The 15167-nt window shown below is 41.6% G+C and overlaps 2 protein-coding genes across 6 annotated transcripts in view; one reads left to right on the forward strand and one right to left on the reverse strand.

Moving 5' to 3' along the window:
• cntn4 (contactin 4) overlaps window positions 1–5537 on the forward strand; it is a 168192-nt gene extending 162655 nt beyond the window's left edge. Inside the window, 6 exon segments of the mRNA XM_028576693.1 lie at window positions 1283–1517; window positions 1783–1898; window positions 2875–3061; window positions 3152–3264; window positions 3370–3538; window positions 3930–5537. Of these exon segments, the coding sequence (XP_028432494.1) occupies window positions 1283–1517; window positions 1783–1898; window positions 2875–3061; window positions 3152–3264; window positions 3370–3538; window positions 3930–4021 (912 nt within the window). The 3' untranslated portion in view covers window positions 4022–5537.
• Window positions 5538–11767: 6230 nt separating this feature from the next.
• The window catches only part of LOC114553971 (band 4.1-like protein 1), a 79907-nt gene continuing 76507 nt past the window's right edge, over window positions 11768–15167 (reverse strand). For all 5 annotated transcript variants that reach the window (XM_028575454.1, XM_028575457.1, XM_028575455.1 and 2 more), the window contains 5 exons: window positions 14683–14742; window positions 12945–13040; window positions 12499–12579; window positions 12278–12397; window positions 11768–11786 (listed from right to left, as the gene is read on the reverse strand). In XM_028575454.1, the coding sequence (XP_028431255.1) occupies window positions 11781–11786; window positions 12278–12397; window positions 12499–12579; window positions 12945–13040; window positions 14683–14742 (363 nt within the window). In that variant the 3' untranslated portion in view covers window positions 11768–11780. The remainder of the gene's footprint in view (window positions 11787–12277; window positions 12398–12498; window positions 12580–12944; window positions 13041–14682; window positions 14743–15167) is intronic.

A 15167-nucleotide genomic window follows, 5' to 3' on the forward strand; every position in this document is an offset into this window, starting at 1 on the left:
CCTGAAAATCTGCCATTATATAATGAGAACTCTTCCGTTGACAGTTCAGATCTTGGCCTGATGGTGGCACTAGACGGAAAGTTCACTTTAGTTTAGCTGCACATGTAAAATAATAACAAAATACATTAGTACAACATACAACGAAAATAGAAACAAAATTACATGTGCTAACAGTAACGTTTACATGCACATAATATTCCGGATTTTTGCCCTTATTCCGAAAAAGACAATATTCCGACTAAGCTGTTTACATTGCTAATGAAAGTAAATAGTCCACTAATATTTCCGTTTATTTGTACATTCAGCCGTGCACAACAAGAGTTTTTCAAAGTTTTCCACCAGTGGCGGACTTGTTCGGGCCGTGCGAAAAACAGCCTCCCTCTTTCATTCCTTCAACCACCTTCTTGAAATGGTTGCCGTTGCTATTTTTGCGCGTATCCAAAAACCTGTTGATATGCAAGTCTTTCATAATCTTTAAAAGTAGCTGTGTTTCTTTTCTTTTGAGCATTCGTCTCCACCGCAGCCGGACTTATTTGAACTGTTTCCTGGTTGGTTTGTGTACAACAACCATAGCAACACACAGAGCTGACCGCAAGCCGTGAACTATTGCAAACTGCGGTAAAAACCCTGATTGAGACGCATATTACGAATATGTGCTGTATACATGTCCAAAGAATGCTTCTAAAACCCAAATAATACCAGCATATCCCACATGTCTTAATCAGCTAAATCCGGAAAAATGCCTTATTTGGAGTATCCAAACAGAATATGCTGTTTACATGACCTGAATCAAATTCAGAATAGTGCAATATTGGTGTGCATGTAAATGTAGTTATTAAAGTGCTCATATTATGCTTTTTGGCTTTTTCGAAGAAGTTAATTAAGTGAAATTAAGTGTTTTTATATGACCAATGTATCTATTAGTGGACAAGAAAAGAGGGTAGGTTTATCCATTAGAAGCAAGTCTGCAACTATAAATGTACGAGGCATGTTATCAGTCTGGACAACAGCTGAGTTTATGGTATCATGCTGAGTGCACTGTACAGTGTAATGGATGTGTCCAGTAATACTTCTTGTGTGTACAGCATGTTATATGAGGCAAAGCCATTGCCTCAAAAGTTGAATGCCGTGTCTTTCTCCTTGGTGTTTAGTCTTCCAAATGTTTTGTCCAAAGTGAATTCATTAACTAAGAATTGAGAGTTTTATTAGAAAATGATCTTATGCACAAAATTGCATTGAAATTATTTAGTTTCAAGTGCTAAAATTGTGTTTTTTTCTGCAGCCGGTTCCAGAGGAGCTACAGAATGGGCCGGGTTTCGGCTACGTTTTGGCTTTTCGACCCCATGGTGCCACGGGATGGATGCAGGCTGCCGTACCGTCCGCTGAAGCATCCAAATATGTCTTTAAAAATGAAAGTATCCAACCCTTCTCGCCTTTCCACGTGAAGGTCGGTGTTTACAACAATGAGGGGGAGGGGCCGTTTGGACCTGTTACCACCATCTACTCAGCTGAGGAAGGTGCGTATCATCACATGTAATCCACCATTAATGCATGAGTACAGTACATGACTAGATCCATCCAGGGTATGAAGAGAGGCAGCAGTGATCCTGCAGCCAGCATTCTTTTATCAGCACTTGCAGACGTCTTCCCCATACTTTCCTCCCTCTGTTGTTCGGATGAAAGAAATAGCTCTGAAACTGTTTTGACGTTACTACTTTGAGGGGTCATCAAAGCTCCATGTTACTTTTAAAATCATTCAGAGTTTTTATACATTAACTCCAGAGCCTGGCCGAGCTCCCACCAGGGTCCGTGCCAAGAGCCTCTCTGCATCCGAGATTGAAGTTTTGTGGAAAGCGTTGCCCTGGAATGCCAGCAAAAAAAGAGTCCTGGGCTATGAGGTGAGCAATGAAATACCCTGTATAGTGTGTATCTGTGTGTGTGTGTGTGTGTGTGTGTGTGTGTGTGTGTGTGTGTGTGTGTGTGCGCGTGCGCATGCGTGTGTGCGTGTGTACATGCCAACTAATGCTGTTGAATCTTGTTCTCTTCTATTATTGATGAGTGTTTCAGGCTCATGCACCTTGGGCATAGGAGATACTAGCTTGCTGCATGCATAATGGTCCAGCCTTGTCCCATGCCTGTGGGTTTAGTTGTGCTCCTCTTGTTGTTTACCTAAGTACTGTAACCACCCTGATTAGCGTACTGATAGAATACTCTAAGGGATAGACCGTTTAGCTTCTAATCCACACAACAAAGCAGTTTTAGACACTGGCTTTGCGCTCAGTTAGTTCTTGTCATTTTAATTCAGCTCATTATTGAAATCCAAAATGTGAACAAAGGCGTTGTTTTCATCCGCGGATTGCATAAAGTGCCAGAATTATGAATTGTTGACCACTCAAAGTCAACAGAGGAGCAAGGCCTGAGCAATCCATTCCTGTGAGGACAGACAAATTATATCTGTGCTGTCGAGCGTGCCAGCTATTTCTGCCCTGACAATCAGGGTGACAAAGAAAATCTGTTTTCAGCGGAAGTTAATGGCAGGGGATTTTTGAGGATTCTTTTTCTCACTATTCCTGTTATTCTTGGTTTTCCTTTTTCTTTTTCTTTTGCACATTTGACCCTCACTCTTTACCAGTTAAAGCATGACACATGTCTGATGAGCACAAATGATGCTCATAGCTCACGGTGAGCAAAAGGTGCACGAGGTGACATGCTGCTGAAGCGTGTTTTCAGACCAGTTCACATCTTCCATCCGGTTGAGTTCACAGCTCCTTGTTGCCAGTTTGCACATCACTGACAGGGTGGAACAGAAAGCTTTTAAGGTGTCTGTTGTGTTTACTGCATTCACGTCTGTGGTTCCGCCCTGTTGCTTTTCAGGTGAGGTACTGGAGTAGAAGCGAAAGGGAAGACACGGCCAGTGTGCAAAAGACTGTAGGAAATCAGACGTCTGCTATTATCCGCGGGGTGAAAGGCAGCACCACATATTACATCTCAGTGAGGGCATATAACACTGCTGGAACGGGGCCTCCCAGCAACATGGTCAATGTTACCACCAAGAAACCACGTAAGTATCAGATCTAATTATAACTATGCCGGCCTTTTTGCCACTGTTCAGCTTTTCTTTGAGGTAAATAATGTGTTTTTCTGCTCTCAGCACCCAGTCAGCCACCGGTTAAAGTGATGTGGAACACATCAAACTCCAAGATTATATTGAACTGGGAGCAGGTCAAAGCTCTTGAGAATGAGTCAGAGGTCACCGGTTACAAAGTAAGCGCTTGCTATGCTTTTTGATTGTTTGATCAGAAAATTGTGTTTGTGTTGCTACTGCTTATACACCTGACTTTTGACTTGACTTGCACCATTCGTCCTCAGGTGCTGTACAAGAAGAATCAACACAGCCATCCCAACGTCATGGAAACCAACACAACCTCTGTAGAGCTCGCCCTGCCCACTGATGAGGATTATATCATCCAGATAAAGCCATTTGGAGAGGGAGGGGAAGGCAGCAGTAGCAGGCAGATCACCATCCCAAGGATACCAGGTCAGTGGAGAGCTAGTTAGTGCCTCCCTCATGGCTGAGCTGAATAATTCAATCCCCTGCTGCCGTCTTGCCAGAACAGATTAGCTATCATCATCTCCAAAGGGACAAAGAGAGTGGGGAAAATACTGTGCTACATGAGACATTTGTGTAATTATGGCCTTTACGTGATGCCATAATGCAAGCGTTGCATGAAAAGTTGAGCAATTTATTTAGAATACTTTCAATATCTCGTTCCGCTGCTCAAGTAATAGCTCTCGAGCCTTTCAGCTTATAATTACTAAAGCAGGCTGAAGAGGCGGCCAATTAAAGAAATGAAATGGCAGAACTCGATGTGTTCCCCCCCCACACAGCGAACAGACTAACAGCCTTGTTCTTCTCTAAACTTTTTCAGGCCCCAACGCAGTCGGCTCAGCATCCAAGGTCTCCACTCTGTCAGCCCTCAGTACAATAGCACTGTCTTTCACAGCGCGGACATCTTTATGACAAACAGCTCCCAGCAGACGTTGCATCTGATGTGGAGACAGCTCTACGGCGGAACGCAAACACAGCCCACTCTGGTGTAACTAGATCCATTCATTTAGATTTTAGAGGCAGAAGGAAGAAATTTAAAAAAAAATACGCCATTGAAATGACAGGGAAGGAGCCCCCTTCAGCACCCAGGCTAAGTAAAGGAGATTGAGCGATGTCGTGACTATGTTGTTACCAAAGCAGCTTTCATAAGAAAAAAGAAAGGAAAAAAGAAAAATGTCTTATATGCATCTTTTTGTATGACATGTTGAGCTTTTATAGATTTTTTCTTCTTCTTTCATCAATTTGAAATCAGTCTGAGCTTACTGGAGCGAAAACAATTAAGTGCATGGCAAATAACATCATCAAATGTTCCAGTCTGGAGGTGTGATTTGATAGTGCACTTGTGATCTTCTGAAATGAGCTAATACTTGTAGATCAGAGTAGTTTGTTTTCTTCAAGTGAATGAACTATTTACTGTTATCTGCTACATCCCTATGTTTCTGTTTCAGCAATATTTCACAAACGTGTTACCCGAAGGACTGCATCGACATGGGCGTTTGTCTTTACTGGTCATCTTACCAAGTAATGAAGAGAGGATTAGCATTTGAAATCATCTGTCTATAGACAGCACATGCTAATGCATTACCATACTGGGATAGTTATAGCAAACTGGAAAAAGTTAGCAATCTTTATTTATTTATTTTTTTATCATATTTTTATGTCATGATTCTGCAGAATAAAAAAAATGTACTCTGGGTTATCCTCCTAAATCAGATAATGCTTCTGGCACTAATTACATATAGGATAAATTGGGATTTATGTCAAGTCTGTCTTAATGCAATACTCACATACCAAATGTACATTGAGTTATGTTATCGTTATCATCCCTCCTGTCCATACTGGCCCTTTGCAGTACGACTACGCTGCAAAAGATGAGAATAACATGAGGCTGTAGCAGTCTGAGTTAGCTAAATCAAGTAGCTCTCTTCCAAAGATCTATTTTTTTTATTTTTTTAATACAAAATCCCCTATTTGTTTGTTTCCAAATATTTCCTTGCTGAGTAGCATCAGAGAGATACGTTCGAGTAGTCCCATGTAAGTTTGTTGCTAGGATAATACACTGACAATAAACTTAAAATTCAAAATCTTTTATCAATCCCACAACGGGGAAATTCAAAACATACTTACACTACCCTGACAAAGATACCCACTTGAGTTTGCTAACTGAAGAATGCTGAAGCCTCTTATTAACTTCTGCTGAACTGTAAATGACGTTAGAAGTGCACTCGGTGCGATCGCTTCATGGACAGACGGAATGATTACAGCGGCCAATAACTCTTTCAGCGTACATATGCCACGGGCAACAACAAAAAAAAAGCCAACCATGTCCTTTAACATGCTGAATGCTAATGCATACCATGTTTTTGCTGCCAGTGCTCTTGAGGAAGTTGACCAAGAAGTCAAAGTCGATGGGGTCCTTAAAGCAACACTAGAGAACTTTTCCCGCTTCGGTCCCCCTACAGGTTGGTGCAAGTTTGCCAGATTGGGTAGCGGATCTGTAGTTTGAATGAACTGGACAATGTAATGTAATGTAATGTAACGGACCATTCCGCTTCCAACCTGTAGGGGGACCAAAGCAGGAAAAGTTCTGTAGTCTTGCTTTAAAGCCATCCATGTGATAGTTACTGACCTTGTTACCAGAAATAGCACCATGCTGTTTTGGAGAGCATCTCCCCTGTGCTCCTCTACTTTGGCCATCAAGCTGCACCAGTGACCAGACCCTTGTGGCTGTCTCATGCTCCTCATTCTTTCGGTTAGACCTGTGTCTAGAGCTATTCTTTGCCTTCTGTGTGCCTCATCATATGTTCAAAATCCTCAGGTCCTTAAAGAGCCTTAACTTATCATATGTATATCAAAAACATTAGAAAACATATAGAACTATGGAGCAGCCGCGGTAATGTTTACATGCTGCTGTGTTGATAGATACTGTATGTGTTGGGATCGGAGGGGGGGGGCAGCATCCTTTGTGCAATGCTGAAGTTGCCAAGGTTAGTTTGGCAATGGCATTCTGCTGTTTCGCATGGGATATTGGCAATATATGAGGCCTGGTGCATTTTTATAGGTGTGTATTCTTATTAAAAGACGATGCTGCTGTTTTTTTTTTTTTCCTTTTCCCCGTAGTCTCCTGATGCCATGTGGGACTGCTGTGCTACTGCAGTCTGTATTTGGCTTGTAATCCAGTTAAGTAGTTTGTACTTTGAAGGGAAGTGTACTGTATGCTACTGGGTCTTGCTCAGAATCATGCATCAAGAAATGTGTAATATACTGTTTTGTACACTTCAAATCATTTATATAAAAAAAAAACCTTTCTAAAGAAATGATTTAATTGGTTTTTATGTAATACCTCTGTTTCATACTGTAGCTAACTGTTGCTCAGCATGACTGTACTTTGTCCTCTCTCTTCTGTCCATCTGCAAACCGACTGAATGGCTTTAGGAACATGCAAGGTCCATGCACCCGATAGGTTTGTGTATACTGTATTTGTACCACTCTGAGTCATGATCAGCCCCATGTCTGTGCTTCTGTCAGCCCCTCTGAGATGTACTGGGTCAACTGTCCATATACGCTCTACGCGAGGGTTTCCTCTGTTGCTGTTTGTTGTTTATACCGTGTTAATAAAGATTATTGATTTATAGAACAATGTCAAGCTCTGTTGGTCCATCCGTATATCCATCCAATACATATGGCCTATGTGAGAACTGATTTATGGAAATTGTCTTTCTTTCTCCTTGTTCAGCATCCAACTGAATTAAATGGTACAAAATATCTGTTAAAGCAACACGCCGACTTACTGGGACTTTGACTTATTCACCGTTGGTAGCAGTAGCCTAGTTGGAGCCGGTAACCTCCAGGATCTGTGCTAAGCTAGGCTGGGTGCGTCAGACAGAGTTATGACACGCACGGAGATGAGAAGGGTATGTATGGACTTATCTAACTGTGTGGGATACGATGAATAAGACAAAGTCCCAATAAGTCGGTGTGTTCCTTTAAGGGGGGTATATACTGTACTCCAGTAATTTACTATTGCACTTGTCAAAATTGAAGAAGCCGAGGCCTAGACATCCCAACTTTTAGTCCCTGGTATGCGTCAAATTCCAAAAACACTGACTCCTACGCTTCCCATGATGCAACATGTGGCCAACTCTTTATTTGAGCACTGTAAATGGCCACTCCACAGGCTTTCTGTCTTCAGTCTCAAACCCCAACCCGGGATAACCCTGTATGACATCACTATGACATCGTCAGGGATTATTTTCACAGACTTGACAACGCTCCCCCAGAGCCACAGAACACATTATACAACTGGCTTAGTAGTCCTCCTCTCCTCATGACTAGTGAACTGATTTGATGTGAACATCTGTGAAATGCTCCTTTAAGGAAAAGGGGTCAATCTTCTGTATACTTTTTTGTCTGAACATTCTTTTCATAACATATAAATGTTGGAAATCTATGGCATTTTCTATGTGTGTATAAAGTCCTTTTTATATGTTGAGTGAAGCAAAGCAGAAAATACACTAGATGGCACTAACGGCACACACAAAAAACTTAAAACCAGTTAGGCCTACATTTGCAGATTTTGGCCACAAGATGACAGTACAAAACAAGGTAATTTTCCTTTTGTTCCACTACAACAATAATACTACCCATTGCTCTTATATTACAAAAACAACAATTTATTACATATGATGAATTATGAATGCATGAAAGCCATAGAAGTAAAAAAAATAAAATAAAAAGCATACATTTTCCCACGTTTCACTTCTTCATTTCAGTTAACACGTCAAAGTGAAATCCCTCGCCCCTTTTTTCGGAATCGGAGACAGTGTTTGAATCATACTGAGACATTTATTTACGCGTGTATGTTTTCCATTGAGACTGAATGCAAATACAGCAAATACACACCACCAAGCACTAGGGGAATGTAGAGCAAAAGGCAGTGGAGAATTGGAAGGTGGAGGCTAAACAGCGGAGCAGTTTGATGCTCTTTCCCGAAAAAAAAGCTCATATCCATAATCTGAACTATGCTGATTTTCTAAGTAAATGGGGCCCATGAATGTTTTCATTTCACTCAAGCATTTAACAGTCTAGATTCAGAGAGACTTTGTCCCTACACTCAATGTAACATTCTTTACAAGGCAGTAATTCATTTTCAAGAACGCTCTACTTCACCTTGGACTGAGAGGAGAGGTTGTTTGTGCATCTGCCTCGTGGTGATTAACAGCCCTTTCAGCTGAGCACTGATAACTGTGCTCCTGCTCCCACAACCACAACTCCAAACATAAGGCACCTGTGCATGTGGCACTTCAAGTGCACTGGTGTCCTTCGGGTTACACTTAGTGCCTCATTTCTCGAATCTAAAACACATCCCTGCTCCTGTCAATTTCTACATAGTTTACAGGACAATATGCAGAAGCATGGATATTTATATGTATATAAATACAGGCCCTCCATCCTTCAACTCACCACCTCGCCCACAGTACACACGTCTCCTGATGCCTACAGTCGTTTCTCTTCCATCAGTAGTGTGTCCAATACTACAGCAAAGACAGGTCATTTTCCCTAAGAGTTTACAGTACACGTATGTGCTGCTATCATTGCAAGCAAATGCCTTCAATACAGTCCAGTGTCATATGACCAGAGGAAAATAAAACAGAGCAAAATAGAATATACAAATAACCAGTTTGGGAATCTCATTTCCTCAGACACATCAACAGCAAGTAGACAGTTTCAAGTCAGGGGATGGGAGGATTAGACGATGAGGGTGACAAAGCCATGGTCACAAGTGTTGGAAAAGCTCCTTTGAGTATCACTTAATCTGTGTTATAGGTTTTGGTTACGTTTCGGTACACATGAGAGTTCACAGTTTTCTCCCTTTAGAGGACAGAAGATAGGAATAATGGCTGCTTATTGCAAATCTCACGAGCAATGCGCTTCACTGCTTCGGTTAACAGTAGCACAATTAAGATAACAATGATGGCAACACGGCTAACATGGGTCAGGCTCCATCAGAGGGATTCTTACGTATGTATGGTAAGTGATGCATAGTAATATATTATTAAAAGTCATCCAGGATATATGTTATGTGACAGCCAACGGGTTCTGTGGATAGACGGCGCTTCATGTACTGTATGTCACACCATGAGTCTCAGCTTTGTCTGAGAGGGATACAGGGAGGAAAAAGCACAAGCCTCACATTCACCACTCCTATAAATACAATTACAAACTCATACACCATAACTTAAAAGAGTTAATCCAACAGAAAACACAAAAGTATCTGTGTCAATCTTGTGGTGTTAAACATTTCAGGCAGTGTTTGTGAACATGCACATATGATTCAAAACTCTCAAAAAAATCTTTCTTTTTTTGCAAATCGCTTTTTGAAGTTGCTTTTTTAAGCTGCTTGGTTCAATATGTTTATACCACAAGGTCCCATGGCATGACAGTTTCACTTTATGAGGTTTTTTAACATCAATATGAGTTCCCCCAGCCTGCCTATGGTCCCCCAGTGGCTAGAAATGGTGATAGGTGTAAACCGAGCCCTGGGTATCCTGCTCTGCCTTTGAGAAAATGAAAGCTCAGAGGGGCCGATCTGGAATCTTCTCCTTATGAGGTCATAAGGAGCAAGGTTACCTCCCCTTTCTCTGCTTTGCCCGCCCAGAGAATTTGGCCCATCCATGAGAAAGAGAGAGAGACATCATGGTTTGAAAACAAGCAAAGCATGGCAGTTGGTCAAGGCCACACCCCCACCCTCCACCTTGCCCCCCCCTCTCTCCTCCTCAATAGGTACAGACACAGAAATGGCACATACTAAGGAAAGCTCATTGTGGAACTGGCTCTAGTGGCTGTAATTCTGCACCAAGGCTGAATTTCGGGAAAAAGACTTCAGATACAGTATTAGGGGACCACTGAGGTCTATATAAAAGAGACTTCAGATACAGTATTAGGGGACCACTAAGGTCTATATAAAGAGACTTCAGATACAGTATTAGGGGACCACTAAGGTCTATATAAAAGAGACTTCAGATACAGTATTAGGGGACCACTAAGGTCTATATAAAAGGGACTTCAGATACAGTATTAGGGGACCACTAAGGTCTATATAAAAGAGACTTCAGATACAGTATTAGGGGACCACTAAGGCCTATATAAAAGCATCCAAAAAGCAGCATGTCATGGGACCTTTAAATGTTGAATGAAAAGCATACTTACAGCCTGATATTACAGGCACAACAAAACCAAAACAAAGGCCCGTCCCCCAGTTCACTGCATTTGTTTTTGTCTTGGCATCGCAACTTCACAATGTTGGCAAACTACTTTCTATCTGTGGGATGGGAGATCTCTCTGATTAACTTTGTAAGATCTCCAGTGAAACACAGCGTCGAGCAAAGTGACAGGACGAGATATGTGAAGCTCTTCAAGATATGAGGTTTCAGCATGTTCACACATGAAGACTGAAATGTCCAAAAACACAAGCGTAACATAAAAACTCTGTTTCAGAGTCAACAAAAAATAAAAACATATCAGCACATTTTTGAAACGTATTAGATAAAACATTACTTATATTAAAATATCTCTAAAAATCCTATAACTGTGCCCAAAACATGTGACTTTATGCAGATGTCGAGTTGACCACAAAATGAAAATTGGTAACAGTGAATGGGACGAGGACAGTAACATTTGTATGTTGGAGACTGGTACCCAAGCAGAGCTCCAAGCTGTCCACTAAAGTGTTACCCAACTGTCCTCCTTCAGTGGACTCCATCAGCATCACTGTGTGTCCGTTACTCGTTGACCCACAGTTTCTCTGCAGGCGCTCAGTCCCGTCATCTCAGAGCTTCTTCTGGATTTCAAATGTGGACATGTCCGTGTATTATTATTTTTCATTCCCTCTGCTGTTTTTTTTTTTTTTTTAATTGAATCATGCAGATTATAATCATCTGATATTATACATATTTCATAAACAAGCAAACACGGGACATAAATTAGATCCTCTATAGATAAAAATGTAAAAAGCTAGTAAGACAGCTGTTGATTATACTGAAGGTGTCACAGCCAGGAGGTGGCAACATCGAGCAGAAGGCTGCCTCTTGCCTCTGGCCACCAACCTCCCCCCCCCCCCCCCCCCCCCCCCACCACCACCACCACCACTGTCCTCATCCTCTACTGCTCTCATATCTTATTCATTACATATTCAACAGATGCTTGGGACCTTACAAGTGAAAGTAGTCATTTGTGAGGGAAGGGTATTGGGGTTGGGGGGGCTGGGAGGGAGTGGGCGGGTAGACGTTTTGTTTGGGGTTGAAACTGTATTTGATTAAATAATACACAAGTAAGGTTTTAGACAAATGACTGACAGCGGTGAATTCAATTAGCTTTGCCCGGGTTTCACTTTCAATCTTGCATCACTCCGGGACGGGATGGGCCGGGAAGGGATGGGCCGGGGGGGGAGGCGAGGCCGGGAAGGGTCAGGCACCGAGTCACAGTTGGTTTGTCTAAAGGGACAAGAGTGGAGGTTCTACTGCTTAATGGAATGCAGTCTGTACTCATGTAGGTTGTTTACACAGGCGGGGTAGAGAGTCCTCATATCTGGGTGGTGGCGTACTGCAGTGCGGGCCAGGAGACACACACAGCTGAAGGATCCTCCACTGTCCCCCCCCCCCCGGTCTCAGGATCAGGACTGCAACGAGACAATAACACAAAGATCAGTTATCACACATGAACATGGATGGAAAGTAGACGGTGGGCCGATGGGCACAAAAATATAGAAGGCCCTCCACTAGTCCTACATAGATAAGCCGCCCACAGTGAAAGAGACACAAAACGTTTGTGGTCTTGGTAGTCATTTTTGCCTTTCTTTGGGGTTGTTTTGAGTCTTTGTAGTCATTTGGAGTCATTTTCGTATCGGTGTGGACGTTTTGTATCTCTTTGTGCTACTTGCGGTTGTGTCTCTTTGTGGTTATTTTGCATCTATATGTAGAGGTTTTGCATTTCTTGGTAGACAATTGGAAATGTTAACAGCTACTTCAAGCAGAGGCCCTCTGACCCCCTGGGCCTGTGACCGGTAGCCCCGTTCAGTAATCGATCCATCCTAGCACACACAAGCCTAGTAATTTTGTAGCCTGCGCTCTGATCACATGACCAGACTGTCAACCTGTAGAAGTCACATACCTCTGCCTGCTGCTGCAGCAGCTCCTCAGTGGGAGACTCGGTTTCCCTGATAACCACTGCTTTCGTCACCTGCATGTCGGGGTGCTGCTGCTTGGCCTCTTGGATTGCCATGGCGAGGGCCTGGGGACATGAAGCATTAATGCATTGGGTCATAAACCTCACATATTGGCTTCCTGCGCCTTATTACTTATGGAACACTGTCCTAGTGTACTCCTCCTCACCTGATGTTGGTCCACATCATCATCTCCTGTGATTATAATCCTTTTCTCGATTCTGGTCTCTGAGTAGCCTCCTTTCACAGTCTGCAGAACACACACAGAAAGACAGAAATTAAATGAATCATAAGCTCATTACCAACTAAAAATGTCACTTCATGGAGGACAAAGTCTCAGTAAAAACAGGTATTGTTGTAAAGCCTATTGGAAATCATAACATTGTTACTGTACATTACATTTTGTGTACTGAAACTTAATAATCAATAATAAAAGTCAATAAAAAAAATCTAATTAATTACATGTATTAGTTTTAGTTGATCGTCTACTCCAATGTGTCGGCAAGGAGGGATGGATGAGACATATTTAGGAGTGTACCACGAGGTACAGACATGGTGGGCTGACTCCAAGCTGCAGTCATTAAACTGTAACCATGGGAACAGATAAAGTGTTACCTTGGTAACTTGAGTTGTGGTTGCTGAGGTGACGCTCTCAGCAGTGATGGTCAGCGGGGACACAACAGACTCCCTCCCCTGGGTTCCAGCTTTAACCTATAGCACATTCATTAGATGGAAGTCACACACATGTGGGGGACACACTGCAGACACACACACACACTATCACACACTATCACACACATGCTCATAGGACAACATGTACAGTAGTTTTACAGCCACGGGGTCTCAACCACAGATCTGAATTTGTGTGTGTGTGTGTGTGTGTGTGTGTGTGTGTGTGTGTGTGTGTGTGGACAGAGCGCTCTGACACGATACTTCAACCATGTGCGTCACACACTTCCTCACTTCCCGAGATATCCTGCCTGTTTTTTTTCCCCAGTATGGGTCCAATTCCAACAATACATTTCCAATTATTATATTATTTTTGTACATTATTTGTATTTTGTTAGGCCTTTCCTGGAAAAGGCCCACGTCATTAACCCTCCTGTTGTCCTCAGGTCAAATGTGACCCGTTTTCAAAGTTTCTATATCAGAAATATGGGTTTCTTTCAACCAAATTACCCAAAAATAACATGCAGGGTTCCATACAACGCTCTTCACAGGTCAAATTAATGATCACTTTTATTCAATATTGGGTGTTTTATTCAATTTGATATAGTATATGCAAAAAAAAAGATTTCAATGTTTTCAAAACAGTATATCCTGACTAAACATTGACATATACCAGTGATTATCCACTTGGCATCCTCTGATCTGAACTATTTGTTGTCATAATTTCAGCTTTTTTAACTCTAAATTTAGACATAATATTATATAAATAAGGTTTATTGACCATGAATTTCAAAAATAAGTGTAAAACTAGTGGTCATAAGTTGGTATTAGTGGTATATATACTGGTAGTATTGGGGGGAAAAAAAAGTGCCAAAAACGTGGAAAGAAGTGACACAAACGTCGAAAAAAAAAAAAAAAAGGCTCAAAAACTTGGAAAAAGGCAACAAAAATGTGTTGTCATAAACACAAAAATGTATTCATTTTCTATTTTGACAAGTTGCATAGTAGACGGTAAGACAACCCAAGGGTTAAAGGTGCCCGGTGGAGTTGCACCAAAGCGCATTGTGCTTCCTCATAAAACATTACTTGGCAATGCCAAATACTTTAAAGCTTCACAGTAGTGTGAAACCATTGGCAGTAGTGTGTACCGTGCCACCCGCGGGCACGACTGCACGTGCGTGTTTGTGGGCGCGCGCGGGACAAACAAAACGGGGACCCACTCATAGAAAATTGGCGCCGTGGCTCTGCGAAAGGTCAAAAACTCCACAGGGAACCTTCAAGACACCACACTGAGTTTGTAACGCAGGCTTTTCTGTTGAAAATTTGAATTTCAGCTTTTGACAGAAAATAAAAGTGAGAAATAATTCCAAACACTGGTAGTAAAAAATATTCATACAGCCTAAATTTTCAAATCCACATTCTGTTTCATAAAACTGAGTCATTATTATGACATAAAATACAAGTATCATGGTAAGCAGTGCTGCAAACATACAGACACACGGATGTTAATTTTTTTTTTTTTCAAATTATGTTCATTTTTTAAAACTTATTCAGAAGGGTATGAAGTAAAAGTTGAGGTTACAAAAGGGGACAGCGACATCACAATGGCATAAGTTTCTTCATACACCACCACACACACACACATGCGGTCACACTAGTGTATTTCCTCTGTAAAGATACTTACAGGGGAGCCATTTTCTTTGAGGGCAGCAGGAGCCTCCAGTGGGCTGACAACTCCATAGTTCTAAAGGAGAGAGAGAAATAGACTTGTGGTTAGGGGTGGGGAAAAAAATCGGTACAGCATAGTATCGCGATATTTTTCGTGGCAATACTGTATCTATACACAGATGCCAAGTATTGATGATATATTTTTTTGATATATGTGTCTATATATGGGTCTGTCTGCTTGACAATCCCATTTTGCAGCAATACAATTTAAGTGAGATGAACAGACAGAAAAAATTCATCTTTTTAGATAAAACAGATGTTGACAAAATTTTCCTTTGGGGACATCATTTGAAATTGGGAAAAATTTGAAGTTGGAAAAAAGGTAATACATTGCAATATATCGCAGAATATTGCAATATGTTTAAAATCGCAATAATATCATATCGTGATGATATTGTATCGTGAGGCCTCTGGTGATTCCCACCCCTACGTGTGGGCAGA

This window comes from Perca flavescens, chromosome 4 (genome assembly GCF_004354835.1).
Source record: "Perca flavescens isolate YP-PL-M2 chromosome 4, PFLA_1.0, whole genome shotgun sequence".
NCBI lineage: Eukaryota > Metazoa > Chordata > Actinopteri > Perciformes > Percidae > Perca > Perca flavescens.